The sequence below is a fragment of the Acanthochromis polyacanthus genome, chromosome 11 (genome assembly GCF_021347895.1).
Source record: "Acanthochromis polyacanthus isolate Apoly-LR-REF ecotype Palm Island chromosome 11, KAUST_Apoly_ChrSc, whole genome shotgun sequence".
In the NCBI taxonomy this organism is placed as follows: domain Eukaryota; kingdom Metazoa; phylum Chordata; class Actinopteri; family Pomacentridae; genus Acanthochromis; species Acanthochromis polyacanthus.
Window position 1 is genome coordinate 4585601 of NC_067123.1, and position 17920 is coordinate 4603520.

Genomic DNA, 17920 nt, shown 5'->3' on the forward strand with positions numbered 1-17920 from the left:
AGGGTAAATGTAGTATTAGAGGGTAAATGTAGTGTTAGAGGGTAAATGTAGCATTTAAGTGTAAATGTAGTATTAGAGGGTAAATGTAGCATTAAAGGGTAAATGTAGTGTTAGAGGGTAAATGTAGCATCAAAGTGTAAATGTAGTATTAGAGGGTAAATGTAGCATTAAAGGGTAAATGTAGTGTTAGAGGGTAAATGTAGTGTTAGAGGGTAAATATAGTATTAGAGGGTAAATGTAGCATTAAAGTGTAAATGTAGTGTTAGAGGGTAAATGTAGCATTAAAGGGTAAATGTAGCGTTAGAGGGTAAATGTAGCATTAAAGGGTAAATGTAGCATTAGAGGGTAAATGTGGTGTTAGAGGGTAAATATAGTATTAGAGGGTAAATGTAGCATTAAAGGGTAAATGTAGTGTTAGAGGGTAAATGTAGTATTAGAGGGTAAATGTAGTATTAAAGTGTAAATGTAGTATTAGAGGGTAAATGTAGTATTAGAGGGTAAATGTAGTGTTAGAGGGTAAATGTAGCATTAAAGTGTAAATGTAGTATTAGAGGGTAAATGTAGCATTAAAGGGTAAATGTAGTGTTGGAGGGTAAATGTAGTATTAGAGGGTAAATGTAGTATTAGAGGGTAAATGTAGTGTTAGAGGGTAAATGTAGCATTAAAGTGTAAATGTAGTATTAGAGGGTAAATGTAGTGTTGGAGGGTAAATGTAGTATTAGAGGGTAAATGTAGTATTAGAGGGTAAATGTAGTGTTAGAGGGTAAATGTAGCATTAAAGTGTAAATGTAGTATTAGAGGGTAAATGTAGCATTAAAGGGTAAATGTAGTGTTAGAGGGTAAATGTAGTGTTAGAGGGTAAATATAGTATTAGAGGGTAAATGTAGCATTAAAGTGTAAATGTAGTGTTAGAGGGTAAATGTAGCATTAAAGGGTAAATGTAGCGTTAGAGGGTAAATGTAGCATTAAAGGGTAAATGTAGGATTAGAGGGCAAATATAGTATTAGAGGGTAAATGTAGTGATAGAAGGAAGGATGTACTGAGGCTCCACAAGCTCCAAAAGATGTAGGAAACCTGTTTTGTCCATATGATGTCAGTAAACATATCATTGATCAGCTGTTGTACCTGGTTGTTCCACCAGGTGGAGCCTCTTACTGTTTAATACTGTAGAGACCAGAAGAAGTGTCACTCTGATTACAGCTCATGTTGGCAAGTAGACAGCATTATTTAAGTTTAGCTAGCAATGGGCACCATGACAAAGACTTCTGGGATGTTTAATGACCTTCAGCCAGAATTCATGAGTTTCCAATAAATCAGAGTTGGACTAGAAAGTATTTCAGTATCTAAGCTAATGAAAAGCCAGCTTCAAGGCCTGTATTTGTGTCATCAATCAACCAGTTATTGACTGATCTTGCTGTTTAATACTGCAATAGTCTTGCTTGTCCAGCTTTCTGTGTCGTGTGGGATTGTTTTAGTGGAATCATTGCAGGCAAGGAGATGAGAATTATCATTAAAATGGATGATTCGGAGAAAAACTGACTAAACCTTCCTCCATGATCCACATCCTCAGAAAAACTTTCAAATTTTCAGCGTACTGTGTTGCAGCCCAGAGGTTGTTGTTGTTTCATCCAGACTTCAGTCAGTGTTGTGTTGACAAGCAGAGAGCATTATTGGGGTTTATCTAGCAACGGGCACCATGACAAAGACTTCTGTGGAGGCTAATGACCTCCAGCCAGAGCGCACATTTAGAAAAAGCTTCGATCATCTCCCTCAGTGTTTCTAATTCCTGGTTGTAAATCTAACAGTGGCCACATTACATGTCTGCAGACTAAAACACCAGCATCCACTGGTGTCACTTTATGTTATTGATTGATCCACTGTGGAGGAAAAAGGCTGCCAGTTATTGATTCCAAAGTTTGCATCCCTTGTGTCCCTGAAAAAATTTGTGGTCTCACTTTACAACCATGTGACAGCAGATGTAAACAAAGACTGGGGCTGATAGCGATCGCTTTAAAAATGCCTAGATTGGCCCCAGATCCGATTGGAACGTCTCTAACAAAGACCTTTGGGTGCTTTCAAAGTTCCATTAGGTTCATACTCGAGCGCTGTTTCCCATCGTCCCGCTCTTTGTGTTTTCGTTTGCGTAGGTGTATTGCAACATGGAAACAGCCGGCGGCGGGTGGACGGTGATCCAGCGGCGGGAGGACGGCAGCGTGGACTTCCAGAGGACGTGGAAGGAGTATAAGATGGTGAGAAGAGACACATCCATCCATATCCATTAACACAGATAGTATCAGCTCTTTAAGCAGCAGACAGTGAGAGGAAACACACTCAGAAATACAGCACTCCATCAATATCCATTTCGTAACTGTGCGATGAGCAAAACATCCTGCTGTAAAGGGGAAAAAAAACACACTTCCACAGCCGAATTATGACAAATACTCTGCACATTTTGGCCTCGATTGTTGAGAGTTCAGGAACCAGCGATCCGAGACCGTTTGGAAGGCTCCGTCCAGATGTCATCCCTCCTCGGGAACGGCTCCCCGTCGGCTCTGCATTAGCGGTATTGTCCTGGGTGTCCGAGGCCTCGCTGACACGCTGTTATTCTTCCTCCCCTCCAACAGGAAATTACTACCTAAATGTGAAAACAAGGCGGTTGTTTAGTCTCGGTAGCTCTCTGCCAGGTGTTTCATGTGTTTGTCATCGAGGGCTAATCTATGCATATTTGCGTTGAGGGTGTTAACATTTCCAACCTCGGCCGTGTTTGGACGGTAAATTACATCTGTTATTGCTGGCGGTTGCGTCGCTGTAAAAGCTGCTGTTTATGGGTCATTCCAGAATTGGAGGACATTTCACGTCCCACCGATTAAATTTCAAATAATCCATGTAGAAAATACTAAAACCTGCAGTTGTTGAGTAAATTTACGTGTTCTGAGACCTAGGAGAAAAGAATAACTAAAACAAAAACTAGGACAAAAGAATGTTCCCAAAAATGAAAACATTTTTAAAAATGCAAAACAAGTCTGGAGTTTCCATCGCCATTTTTCTGTTGTGCCATCACCCTGATAACCAAGCTGAATTACCATAAAAAGATGCTAAATTAACACAAAAATGCAAAATCACCATAAAAAGAGGCAAAATTACTACAAAAAGATGCAAAATCACCATAAAAAAGTGGAAAATTATCACAAAAAGATGCAAAGTCCCCATAAAAGGATGCAAAATTACCGCGAAAAGATGCTAAATTACCACAGACAGATGCAAAATTGCCATAAAAAGTGCACAATCACTATAAAAAGATGCAAAATTACCACAAAAGATGCAAAATTACTATAGAAAAATGCAAAATTACCATAAAACATGCAAAATGATCTAAAAAAAGATGCAAAATGATCATAGAATGATGCAAAATCACCCTAAAAAGATGCAAAATCACCATTAAAAGATGCAAAATTCACAATAAAATAAGGTACAATTACCCCATGTTCTCTTCCTACCTTCCTTTCTCTGCACTCGATGTATCGGCTGGTGGGAAGAGATTTCAAGGACATTGCGGGACGTTGCAAGCCAAAGAACTCCCACAGAGAACAGACTGAGATTCCATATCTGGGATATTTATTACAGTTGCACGGTTAATTACAGAGTTATTTTAATGAGAAATTCTCATACTGGCTGCTTAAAAGAAAGATCGGAGCAGAGGTTTTGGATAAAAGTCAACGCAAACAGCTTGTCAGCCTTTCAGAACAGGAAAGAAGACTTTTGGTCTAATGTGGGAGGAAGGTGAAAAGTCAGGAGGGTAAAAATGCACAGACAGGAAGTAAATAAAACAGCAAACAGCAGAGAATAAGAAAATAAAGCTGATGTGTAACAACACCAGCTCTGAACAGGTGTACAGTCAGAGTCCAGGACATGAGACGAACGTCGGTCTCCTTGAAAAGAATGTGACTGATAGTTTTGTATTGTGTTATGAATTTCCTCATTCTTGCTCTCCTGAGGCTTGTACTCACACATTTAAAGGACTTGAGGGATTAGTTAATCTTTCACATGAAGCTGAAGCTCTGTTTCTTTGTGGGACCACTGAGGGAAGTTTGGCAGCAGGGATGCAGGGCTGATATTAAGATGTGATCTCAAGTCCGTGTTTGTAGCTTCCATTGCCAGGTGACCACACATCATTATTTATAACAGCCGCTCAGCTGAAAATCAGCCCAAATCAGGTGTAACGAATTGTCATCACATCACGCAATTCAGAGCGATTAATGTTAGCACAAGAGCCGAGGAGCTGAGAGAGTTCAAAGAAATGGTTTAAAAAATCAGTCACTGGAGCTGTTTGTAGTGGAACAACTGATGAAACAGACGGCTAAAACTAAAGAACTGTTGAAATAGTTGGTTAAACAGTAATAAACGGTTGAAAAGGTGAGCTGAAAGCAACATGAAAAGTTTTGCCAAAAGTAATAAATTATTAAAATAGCTGAGTGAAAGTCTGCATAATCAGGAGAAATAGAAGAAATAAGCTGAAAAAGTCTGCCAAAAGTCATTAAAAGTTGCAAAATTTAGCTAAAAGCAATTAGAAACACTTTGAATAGTTAACTAGAGATAGTTGAAGTAGTTAAATAAAAACTTTGAAAAAAACTTAGCTAAAAATAATGGAAAAGCTGTTTAAAAAAGTTATCTAAGACCAATAAACAGTTTAAATAGTTTGTCAAAAATGATGAGTAGTTGAAATAATTAGGTAGCAGTGTGTATAATCAGTCGAAATACTTTGCTAGAATTAATAAGTTGTTCAAAAACCAAAACTAATAAATTCTTGTAAAAGATAGCTAAAAAAATAAACTGTAGCAGAATTCAGATAAAACTAATAAACAGTTTGAAAGGTTAGTGGAAAGCAATAAAAATAATTACTTGAATAATACTTTTGAATGTCAAAGTAGTTGGTTAAAAGTAATTAGAAACAGTTTAAATAGTTAACTAGAGATAGTTAAAATAGCAAAAAACAGTTTTAAAAATTTTAGCTAAAAGTAATGGGAAAACAGTTGAAAAGGTTAGCTAACGCTAATAAACAGCTGAAAAGGTAGCTGTAAGTCATAAACAGTGGATAAGTTAGCCAAACCAAGTAAATAGTTGATTTACTTAGCTACTACTAAAAAAGTTAACTATTTCAACTTGAAAGGTTTAAATAGCTAGCTAACAGCAACAAAAACAATAAAACAGTTACTAAAAATGTTTAAATAGTTAACTAACAGCAACAAAAACATTGAAGCAGTGAGCTAAAAAGGTTTAAATAGCTACCTAACAGCAACAAAAACAATAAAACAGTTACTAAAAATGTTTAAATAGTTAACAGCAACAAAAACATTGAAGCAGTGAGCTAAAAAGGTTTAAATAGCTACCTAACAGCAACAAAAACATTAAAACAGTTACTAACAAGGTTTAAATAGTTAACTAACAGCAACAAAAACATTGAAGCAGTGAGCTAAAAAGGTTTAAATAGCTACCTAATAGCAACAAAAACAATAAAACAGTTACTAAAAATGTTTAGTTAACTAACAGCAACAAAAACATTGAAGCAGTGAGCTAAAAAGGTTTAAATAGCTACCTAATAGCAACAAAAACATTAAAACAGTTACTAAAAAGGTTTAAATAGTTAACTAACAGCAACAAAAACATTTAAGCAGTGAGCTAAAAAGGTTTAAATAGCTACCTAACAGCAACAAAAACATTAAAACAGTTACTAAAAAGGTTTAAATAGTTAACTAACAGCAACAAAAACATTGAAGCAGTGAGCTAAAAAGGTTTAAATAGCTACCTAACAGCAACAAAAACATTAAAACAGTTACTAAAAATGTTTAAATAGTTAACTAACAGCAACAAAAACATTGAAGCAGTGAGCTAAAAAGGTTTAAATAGCTACCTAACAGCAACAAAAACATTAAAACAGTTACTAAAAAGGTTTAAATAGTTAACTAACAGCAACAAAAACATTGAAGCAGTGAGCTAAAAAGGTTTAAATAGCTACCTAACAGCAACAAAAACATTAAAACAGTTACTAAAAAGGTTTAAATAGTTAACTAACAGCAACAAAAACATTGAAGCAGTGAGCTAAAAAGGTTTAAATAGCTACCTAACAGCAACAAAAACATTAAAACAGTTACTAAAAAGGTTTAAATAGTTAACTAACAGCAACAAAAACATTGAAGCAGTGAGCTAAAAAGTTTTTTTTTAAAGTTAGATAACAGAAACAAAAACACCTTAAATAGTTAACTAGAAATAGTTGAAATAGTTAACTAAAAACATTTTTAAGCTTAGCTAAAAGTAATGGAATAGCTGCTTTAAAAAGTTCGCTAAGACCAATACACAGTTTAAATAGTTTGCCAAAATGATAAATAGTTGAAATAATTTGGTATCAGTCTGTACAATCAGTTGAAATAGTTAGCTAGAATTAATGAGTTGTTTAAAAAGAAATAACTACAACTAATAAACTCTTGTAAGAGATTACAAAAAAAAGTTGTAAACAGTTGAAAAAGTTAGCAAAAAGAAATAATCTGTTGAAAACGTTAGCTAAAAGAAAAAAACTGATAAAACTAATAAAAAGCAAAAACTGTTTATTACTTTTGAAAAAAGTAATAAACTGTTGAAATAGTTAGCTTAAAACAATTAAAAAACTGTTAATTAAGTGGGGAGAGTTGAAACTGATTGAAATTGTTGGCTTAAAGTAATGAAACACTGCTCAAAAAGTTTTCTAAAAGTACTTAAAATAATGTTTAAATAGGTAACTAAACATGATTTAAATAGCTAACAGTCATGAAAAACAGTTTAGTTAACTGAAGATAGTTGAAAGAATTTGCTGAAGAATAGTGTAAATATTGAGCTACGAGTAATGACAAACTGTTGATGAAGCTAGCTAGACATGATTTAAAACGTTAGGTACTAATCGCTGGTAGTTAACTAAGGATAGTTGGAATGGTCACCTAAAAGCAATTTAAAAGTAACTTGCTTAAACAGGAGAAATAGTTGAAATACAAGGGGTCCTTGGTTTACGTCTTTGACCTACAGCGCCTAGTTTCCATTCTCCGGTTGTACTCCACCTTGGATTGTGCTGCGTTCGCTAACTTTTAGCCCGTCATTATGACTCCCAAGTCAGGCTCTTCCGATGCTTCAAAGAAAAGGAAAGTCGTCTCCACGGAAGTGAAATTAGGTAAAATAAAACACTCGGAACATGACTTTTCTGAAGAACTGATCGATATCGTGGCGCACGTAACGGTGTTTACATTTTGGAGTTTCGACTTGTGGCAAAACTCGACTTACGTCGGGCCGTAGGAATGGAAGTCTGATGTAAGTTGAGGGCCCCCTGTAGTTTGCTTTCAACAATTGAAATGAAATGATGAAAAAGCAAATGAGGTTTGAAATAATTCTTGAGATATATAAAATGGAAAAATTGACTTACTGCCTAAGAACTCGGAAAGGTGAGTTTGACCAAAATTGGGGAAAATGGATTGAGTTTATTACCCTGACACAAAATGACTGTACTGACTACAACTAATTTTAGTCACGTTTGTTTTTGAATATTATATAAGCCGCTTTGGTTCATGAGTTTTGCTTGTTTATAAATAAAAAAAGAGGGAAAAGAGGAAGAAACAGATGTTACAAAATAATGTGGAGTACTGAAAAAGTTGTGTATATACATATGTATTTTTATATGTATTTTTGTATGCAAAAAATTCTCTAATAAAAATATAATTTAAAAAAAAAAGCAAAAGCAAATGAACTTGCCAAAAGTAAAGAATAAATCGCTGAATAACGCAGCCTGAATATTGGTGATTCAACTGCATAAAAAACTCTTCCGATAGCTGATGCTTTATGTTCTCACTTTATTAGTCCAAAACATGATGCTTTACTTTGTGTTTATACTGAGGACATAATTTATTCATCTCATTAACATACACAATCAGGGGAAAGTTTCAGAGAAACTCTATGATGTAATGCTCCATTACCTCAGTTATAAACACACTTTAAACTTAAATTTGTATTAAGTAGAATTAATGGCAGAGCTGTTGCATTGGGTTGATTTCACATTATTACCAAGTAATTGAGTGTAATTAACAGTGTTAAATATCATCCACCCCCATGATGGATCTCCGAGTTCATCAACTGTTGGCCTCCGACTCCAGTTCGTCTCAGATTTATGGCGTTCAACATTTACGTTTCCGTCCTACCAGCGAATTCAGCTCGGTTCTTAGCGAGTGTGGCTGACATGCAGGCCGGGCGCTCGCTCCAACAACGTGACTAACCGTCTCCTCATCTCTTCTGGGCTGAGTGATGTGGATCAGGTTTGCGTGTGAAGAATCGCAGAACGTCAGAACTGAACCGGTAAAGTCTGTCAACAGAGCTGCTGTCCAAAACCTGAGATAAACCCGGTCACAGTAGGAGGCTTTGGACCGAGCTGGAAGCCGGTCAGGGGGGAACATCTCATCAGCAGTGAGATCAGCGGTGGGGAAAGAAAGAAAAGAAAGTCGTAATGTTCTTCCACCCACTCGGCAGGACATGCCTCAGGCCCGAGGAATGCCCCGTATTTACTTTCCCTCCTTCCTCGGCAAACACAGCGCCTCCTCGGTTCTAACGGAGCCGGTCCGGACCCTCCTGTCGGGGCTGAAATGTCATCCAGGCTTCGCGGAATCCAGCGCTGTCAGAAGCACTTTGGCTGCGACCGGGAGCCACTGTGATCAGTGTTTGAAGGAGGCCGAGTGTATTTTGGGAACGTCATCTTTAGGTAATAACGAGTTAAACATGTGTGACCGGAGTGGAGGACGGAAATGGAAAAAAGGTGTGTGTCTCCGTCAGCTGGTAGCAATTTACACTGTCATAGACGGAGATGGTGCGCTTGTCCAGAAACATGCTGAAAAAAACCTAAAATATGTTAGAAAATGTGAGTAATGTGTGCAGATTCTAGACTGGAAAAAGTTTGTTTATCATGAAAAAGAAAATTCTGTGCAAAATCACTATAAAACCACGCAAAATTACCAAAAAAAGATGAAAAATCACAACAAAAACACTCAAAAATACCACTAAAACATGCAACATCACCACAAAAAGATACAAAATTACCATAGAAAGATGCAAAATGACCATGAAAGATGCTAAATTAGCATGAAAAGATTGCTAAATTACCATAAAAAATTATAAAATTACGACAGAAAGATGCAAAATGACTTATGAAAAGATGCTACATCATCGTAAAACGATGCTAAATGTCCATAAAAAGCTGCAAAATTACCACAGAAAGATGTAAAATGACTGAAAAGATGCTAAATCATCATAAAAAGTTGCAAAATTACCACAGAAAAAGGCAAAAATGACGATAGAAAGATGGTAAATGACAATAAAGAGTTGCAAAAGTACAATAAAAAGATGCAAAATTACCACAAAAAGACGCAGAATTATTACAAAAAGATATAAAACTGCCATGAAAAGATGCAAAATAACCACAAAAAGATGCCACCAAAAACAAACCACAAAACATAAATCAATACACAAATTAGAAAATTCCTTCCTATCACTCCACAATCCTCTAATGTTGAGATTTTGTCCTTCTAGGAAAAGAGAGGCGACAGCTATGATTTCTCGTTTGTTTTTTCCGTGCTGAGTATTGGTTTTCTGCTCCGTCCTGCAGGGCTTTGGGAGCATGTCTGCAGAGCACTGGTTGGGTAATGAGTACGTTTACCAGCTGACCAGCCAGAGGCAGTACGCCCTCCGAGTGGAGCTGACCGACTGGGACGGACATCAGGCCTTCTCCCTGTACGACCGCTTCCAGATCGGCAGCGAGAAGCAGAACTACAGGTACAACAGAACATTCTGCCGTTATCAAACACAGAGGTCAAAGACAAGCTGCTGGTAAATGATGATGATTCGAGTCGCAAATTTGCACCACGAGTTCCAGATTCCTGCAAGAAAAATGCCTGAATCTGTAAATAATTCAGCCGTTTTCTGACACTATTTATAGTTCGTTAATGAATCCACCATGCTGGTGCAGATTTAAATATCTAAATTACTACCGGATGGATTTGCCTCAACTTTTTGGCAGAAACATTCATTATTTTTCACTCTGTGGAAACAGAACAACCATGAAGAAGGAAAGAGAACTCAGAAATGTCTGAAAAGTGTAGAATGATAGAAACAAGAAAAAAAGTTACATTTCTTTATTGGTTTTGCAAAAATTGAAAGAAAAATCTGGAATTAAACATGGCCAACATTTTTCCAAAGTCTGTATTTTATAGATATTTAATGACTTCATTTTTTAAAAATTTGTTTCTGCACTCGTCTTTACAACACTGTCTGCAGTTCAGGCAAAAAGACCGGACCAGATGTTTTGATTCTGAGTCATTTATGACTTCACAGTTGCACCAAAGACTGCAGTATCTTTTGTTTTCTTACAGAATCCGGTTGGTGAAAAATATTTTAAAACGAGAGACGTAGAATAAAGTGATTTTGATAAAATAGCATGTTTTAAACCTTAGATTTTCTGATTTCTCCTGACAGCCCAGTTTGACACACATGATTAGTTCATAAACCAACAGAAAGTTGAAAATCTGGCATTTTTTTCTGTTTTAACAGTCTCTTGTTTTGATGAATTGTGTAATTTTGATGATTTTTATGAAAATATAATACGCCTTTTAATCTCACTGGCAAATTTAGGGGGTCCAATGTTTAAAAACTGTGTCAAGCGGGGTCTGTAAAACCCACTGGGAAGTTTTTGGGGTTTCAGATGGATAATTTAGCACCATCGGGCCTAATGTTTGGTTTATTGGAACAGCAGAGTTATGTGACTATCGGCGTCTGTCTGTCTGTCTGTTTGCAACATTACTCAATAACAGACGAACGGATTTGGATGAAATTTTCAGTGAAGGTCAGAAATGACACAAGGACCAAGTGATTAGATTTTGTCAGTGATGCAGCTTATAGTCTGGATCCACGGATTTGTTAAAGGTTTCTGTAGCATTGCGAGATAGCGGCACAACATCACTGTAACCATGACAACAGGTGAACACTACATCAGCTGCCTGCTGACGATCACAATTGTGATCCTACTAAAAAGCCACCGCTGAGGACTTATCAGGACTTATCTGTCAGACATTCTACAACGACTGAGCAGCCTTGGTCGAGTACTCTTGGAGTGCTTTTGTTGTTCCAATTACTTTACCAATACTTTGTGTTTAGCGCTAATGAGCAAATAGCGTGTAGTGTGCAGCGTACTGTAGTGGTTCATATGTCCTGTAACTACAAATTTCACTAAACTGGCTCCAAATGTGGCAGAAAAACTTCTTCGTTTATTTCTCATGATGAATTTTTGGTCTTGTTTTGTTGCAGTAATGCTCCACCTGGATATTTCAGGACCGTAAAAATGCTAAAATTAGCATCTCTCCCGTGCATTTCCCTGCAGTGGACACTAGGAGTTTATGTTTCCATAATGTATTGTAAGTAGAAATTGAATGCATTGCACTAGAAAAAGTTAATGGAAACAAGCTTTTATGGTCGCTTGAAGTGGTTTTTAACTTTTTTGATGAGGTATTAACGCCCGTCATGGGGCACTGAAACATCTTTTTGTATTGACATTTTAATTACAGTTCAGCTGTTTCTTTTGTTGTCTTGACAGCAATAATTCCTGCAGACTTTATCCACGTTTTCTCTTGTTTCTTCTTTTTTAAAGTATTTGCAAAACAGCGGTTTCATTTTTGGCGTCTGCTACTCTGTTTTCTGCAGCCATCTGCAATGCAGCCTAAAGCAGGACCTTCTGATTTATTCAATTTATTCACTCCAACGCAGCTAACGTAATTATTTTTTGCAGTTTCAAAACTTTGCTTTGAATTCTTTTGACAATTGCGTGAAAGCAGCAGCCCAAGCATTGACTGGAGAAGGACTGAGGTCCAACACAGTCGCTGTTGTTGCTAAAAGCATAAAAACATGCTTGAGCTGGCGGTTCCACACGGACAGCAGCGTGAATGGAAGCTATTCCGCAGCCCCTTTGGATCGCATTGATTGGAATCGAAGTGTATTTGTTCCGTCAAACAGCCGTGAAATGAAGGTCTGAGCCGGCGTGTCGGAAACGTGTCCGGCGTGAAGAGTTTGTTTTGTTCTTCTGCTGCGGATCAGAAAACAGGTGAAAAGAACCTCTACATGTTACAGATATTTTCCCTGCATTTTTTTATGAGTTTCTACACTCGTCTCCTTTCATTCTGTGGAAACACTGCCAGCAGTTCAGCCGAAAAGTCATCGAATTTTCATCATGTGACGCTTGGTTGCAGCCGAGTCGCAGATGTCTTCATGGTTCTGTCAAAAAACGCAGAATTTTTTGGTCTTTTACCAGATTTGGTGCAAGTGCAAGTGGTTCATTTTTGGCAAAATTTTACATAAGAAAGACAAAATAAAGAGATAAAGAGAGTTTGAGTAATTATTGTTAATTCAGGGTCAAATTTGGATATTTTTTTTCCAGCATATAAGAAGATGAGTAGTTCAGAGACAGTTGGAAAGTAGAAAAGTTGGCAATTTTTAACAATTTTTTACATGTTTTTTTTTATGATCAAATTTTTCTGTTTAATAACACGCATTATAAACCAGCCGGAGGGTTGAACATGTGCATTGGTTGGGGTTTGTTGGAAGCAGTTTTTGGTTTTAATGGGTTGTTTTTTTATTTTAACCGAATGCAAAATTAAATTCCAACAAATATTCCATGACTTACATTTTTCATTTATTTCCATATTTGTCTCCTTTCGTTCTGTCTGTAATTACTTTTTAGTGGCATCAAGAAGAGCAGAATTTACTTTTTTTAAATTTTTTTTTTTTTTTTTTCAGAATTTGGTTTATGCAGAAGGTTTATTTTAGGCAAATTTTTACATGAGAAAGAAAGAGAAGACTCAGTAATTTTCCAATAAATAGGTAGATAAGTAATTCACAAACAGTTGGAAAGTAGAAAAAACGGCAATTTTTCATCATAATTTTACTTATTTATTCTGAGATCATTTTTTTTTTGCTCAGTAACGCCTCATAAACCAGCTGGAGGGTGTCTGCTGAAAACTGTTTTTGGATTAATGGGTTATGTTTTGGTTTTAACAGTCTCCAAATGCAGAATTAAGCAAATATTTCACGAATTACATTTTTAATTTATTTTAATATTCTGTGGAAACGCTGCCTGCTGTTCAATCGAAATGAGTTTTCATCGTGTGACTGTTGGTCGCAGGCGAGTCGCTAATATCTTCACGGTTCAGCCAAAGAACGCAGAATTTTTAGTTGTTGTTTTTTTTTACAGAACTTGATTGCAACTGGAGGTGCATATTCTGCACCACGTGTTAAACGGTTACAGATTTCTGCGAGACAAACGAAGACCGTATTGATTAGAATCGAAGTGTATTTGTTCCGTCCAACGGCCGTGAAATGAAAGTCTGAGCCGCCGTGTCGGAAACGTGTCCGGCGTGAAGAGTTTGTTTTGTTCTTCAGAAAACTGTGAGTCACAGATGAAGGCAGGAGGAAGGAATGTGTATCTAAAACACGACGGACAGGCAGAAAGTGTTAAGATCCTAACCCCGAATGTTATATAAGTCTGTGGTGAAGCTTCGTCTCGTTGCAGATTCCTTCCAACCCAAACGTATCGCTGTCGTCGTGATTGATGCGTCGTCCTCGTGTGTTTCGGGCCGAAGGTTTCTGTTTTCTTTAGTGGGGGTTTAATGATAACAGGCCTCAAACTGTGGCAGATGCTTGGCCTCTCTGATGTGGAAAACTACTGCAAATTCCTCCGAGTTCCAAGCAATCGCTGGCTTCAGAGGCTCCGTCTGACACCTCCAATTCTGCCGTTTCCACTGGAAGGCCGGTTCTGTCCGATAAGCTTCAGTTGTGAAACATCTGACGAACAGGATTCATAACCTAAAAGCGTTTACATCAGTTCTTCCATGCCTCGACGCTCTGAGAAGAGGTTTGAAGTGTTTCCCCTCGGCGGCGGCCAGTAGGCCTCGTGCCACGTCTAATTTTCAGAATTGTCTCGCGATGACAGGCGTTTGACATCACGAGGTTGTTTTGCTGAGGAGTTCGTACCTGAAATGAGCCCCGAGGTTCCTCTGAGGCGCTGCGGGATGGATTTCAATCAGCCGGAAGAGATCGAATTGGTTTGTAGCTTTGAATTTGATGCATAGTTGAGGTTTTGAGTGAAGCTGAGTCTCCTGTTACCTTCAGTCGTTATTTCCAACTGTAATGTGAAAGAACATTAGGTGACTTCTGACTCAGATATGTGAAGTAGAGGTCAATGTTTGTAGGACTGTAAATCAGATCTCAACATGGAGGGAAAACCAAGGGAAGATGCCACCCTTAGGGGAAATGTCTATTTTCTTTTATGAAGATTAAAATGCAATCAGAAGTTAATTCAATTATAAAATACCTCAACTTTGTTATTATAAAATGTGGCATCCTCTTACCCCATGAGCCATTTTGATCAATATTTTATGTTACTCTGACTTGAACCACAACATTTTGTTTAATTAACAAACAAATTATTGTTAATTTAAAGAAAACTCTTGTGTTATTGACAATTAGTTTAGACGTCAAAAGCTCAAAAATGACAACTTTGTTAAAGTTGTAGTTAAAAGTCCTTAAAAAATAATGTCAAATCACAAATTAGAATAGAATAGAATAGAATAGAATAGAATAGAATAGAATAGAATCACTTTATTCATTACATTATAAATTAGCAGGGATGCTCAGCCTTAGCTAATGTAAAGCGAATGTAGCACGATATTATTAACATAAAGTCTGCTAGTTAGCTTGGTAGTTAGTGTACAGCAAGCAGTGCAAAATAAGAATCTGTGTTTTTTTGTAGGAATAAACATGCTAACTTTTCAATGCTGCTCATATGAGAGACAGATGAAGGATTTTTTTTTAGCTCAAACAAAACTAATCTCCAAGTCTTCCTTTAAGTGTCAGAGGACGACTTTTGAGCGAAGATGCACTCCATAGATGTCAGTACTTTTCAGTTTCAAGGCTAGATTTCTGACAAATAATCTTCACCATCATCTATATCTAGCTGTCAGGATGGGAGTTATTATGGAGGCCTCTTATCCCCGTTTGATCGACTTCACAGGAGCTAAAAGACAGAAATAGTGAGAACTTTAGCGCCATCTTACACCTTCTGTAACTCTGCTTCACAAACAGCTATATTTGTCTTTGCATCATCTTTTCCTCTGTCCCTCACATATTTTCAGCAGCCCACTCTTGACCTTTTGTGGTCTTGTTTTGGTCCCACTGGGGCAGATAAAGGGCATCCCCGTCCAGTCCAGCTCGGCCGCCATGCCGCTCTATAAATAGATCTGTTCTGAAAGAGCGTTGTGGTGTGATAACCGCACGCTGCTGCCAAATCAAACCAAATGGCTGTTCCCAAAAACAGACGGCCGCATTCTGCTCTCTCTGCTTTGGCACTTTTTCTGCTTTTAAATGTCAAAACTCTCTCCAGATCCCATTTATGTCTTTGAAGCCGGACAGATAGCTGTAAGTGATGGTTCCTGTCTTTCTGTTGCTTTTGGAGTGTTTTCTGTCATGTGAGGCGGTTTACTGGAATAAAGTCTACGTCAGCGCGAGCCAGACAAACATTTCTAAAGAATTCAAACTGTAAAGTCAATCTGTTCCTCTAAAACACACGCAGAGGCTCAAAAACATAGACGAGCTCCACTTGGAAGCCGTCCGGTGTTGAAGTCCAACAATGCACACGACTCACCATTTATCATAAACAATATTAGGCTTCACCAGCCAGGAAATGTTTGTCCTGCTGCCAGCGTTCTGGTTTCATCTGCTTGTACTGAGAATTACTCAGCCTGCAGAGAGGGAGTGAGCTATGCAATTATTCCTGTATGAAATACGAGGTTCTAATCTCCATAGATGAAATCATGTACATGGAATAAACGTCACATTTATTGCTCCAATAGCTCTGACCTGCCATTAATCTTTGCTCAGGCGTCTAATCCTTGCTGGCTTTGCCCACCACAATAAACCTGTATAGCATTAACAATCACAGGATTTGAATAAATAGAGCAGCATTCGTGGAAAAAGCTGGCATTACAGCGCGTCTTTAGGTTTCAGTTGGCTGCTTGGTAAACGTCTGATGGTGAGGAGAGAATGAAAGGATGTGAAAAGTTTCATTGCTTCATGTCCCAGGAAACCCAGTTAAGCAACACTAAACACCCGGCTTTGACAATTCAATTGCACTAAGAAAAATGATTATTCCTCTCAGTGAATATTATTAGACTGTTGAATTGTTTGCATGCCGGCGCTGGATGTTGAGTAATGTAGTTCTGTCCAGAGAGTGTGATTCCACGAACAACAACTTATGATCTGACAGCTGATTACGCACCACAAAGCTTGTACAGCCATGGTTTCTCAGCATAGAAATATTTCAGAAATAATGTCTACTTTAACCTTTACATGCACTGAGACACTTTGACGCACTTTTATTTCATCATATTTGGATTAATTCAACTGCCTTTTAAACCTCTTGGACCAAAAATCGATTGATCAACTGCAGATGATACAAAACTCAGCCTCTTTAGACTGGTTCCCAGTATGTTTCAGCATCTTTTACCTGGTTTCCAGTATGTTTCAGCATCTTTTACCTGGTTCCCAGTATGTTTGATCCTCTTTTAGTTGACTACCTGTATGCTTCAGCCTCTTTATTCTGGTTCACAGTATGTTTCAACTTCTTTAAACTGGTTCTCAGCATATTTCAGCTTCTTTAAACTGACTCCTAGTATCTTTTAACTGCTTTAAACTGGTTCCCAGTGTATGTTTCAGCCTCAATAAACTGGTTCTCAGTATATTTTAACCTCTTTACACTGGTTCCCAGTGTGTTTCAGCTCCTTTAAACTTGTTCCCAGTATGTTTCAGCCTCTTTAAACCAGGTCCCTTGTGTGTTTGAACCTCTTTAAACTGATTCCCAGTTTATTTCAGCTTCTTTAAACTGGCTCCCAGTATGTTTCAGCCTCTTTATTCTGGTTCCCAGTATGTTTCAGCCTCTTTACACAGTTTTTCTAAAAAAAAAAAAAAAAAAAAAAAAAAGATCTATAAACCTAAAGAGAAATAATTTGATCCTTGTCTTTATTTTTATATTTACTGTATGTTTCTATCAGATGTTTTAAACATGATGCAAATTTTCACAGTTTAATGTCGCTACAGTAAATAACATATATTTGAGTAAGAAAACAAACTGCACTTTAATGAATGATAATAGAGATCAGCTTTAGCAGCCAAATAAAGTGAGAAATCAGCTCAATCTAAACCCGTACAGTATAATCTGACAACAGAAATGTAGTTTTAGTGTTGAATGAGCGTATCTCAGCCAGTAAATGTGAGTTAAACGGACCTGTAATGTTCCTGCTGAACCTCATGCTGTTGTGAAATGAGCTCTTTGTGTTGTTTGCTGGGGTCACCATAATTACAGAGGTTACTGTTTTTATAAACAGCCGGAAAAGGCCCCTATCATCACAACTCATTTGGCTGCTGTGGTGCTGCACCAAAGAAAATAATAAAGTCAGATGTAATTTGACGACCTGCAAATATTTTTGTAACTGCGGCTATCAGAGCAACACATTTAGTTAATCGCTCTCATTTGTCAACGTTTCTCTGCTGCAAAAATCGGCCTTTCATTTTCATTATCAAAAGATAATGTAGAAAGAAAGGCAGGAAAGAAGTGAAAACAGCTAAGAGATTTATTAAAGAAAATACAGATGGAGAGAACAAAAATAAAATACATGTGAGTCAGAGAGAAAATTATGGATGAAAATTGCATGTTACGCAAAACAAATTTATGTAACGAGGAAATACAGAACTGAATGATAAACAGTGTCAGCTCAGATAAACAGATTGGAGCAGATAGATGATAATAATGTCTTGAAATTACAGA

General features: G+C 37.3%; 1 protein-coding gene across 2 annotated transcripts in view; it reads left to right on the forward strand.

Moving 5' to 3' along the window:
• Positions 1 to 17920, forward strand: part of angpt1 (angiopoietin 1) — a 93706-nt gene that overhangs the window by 53656 nt on the left and 22130 nt on the right. For both annotated transcript variants that reach the window (XM_022211840.2, XM_051955471.1), the window contains exons 6-7: positions 2148 to 2249; positions 9665 to 9831. In XM_022211840.2, the coding sequence (XP_022067532.2) occupies positions 2148 to 2249; positions 9665 to 9831 (269 nt within the window). The remainder of the gene's footprint in view (positions 1 to 2147; positions 2250 to 9664; positions 9832 to 17920) is intronic.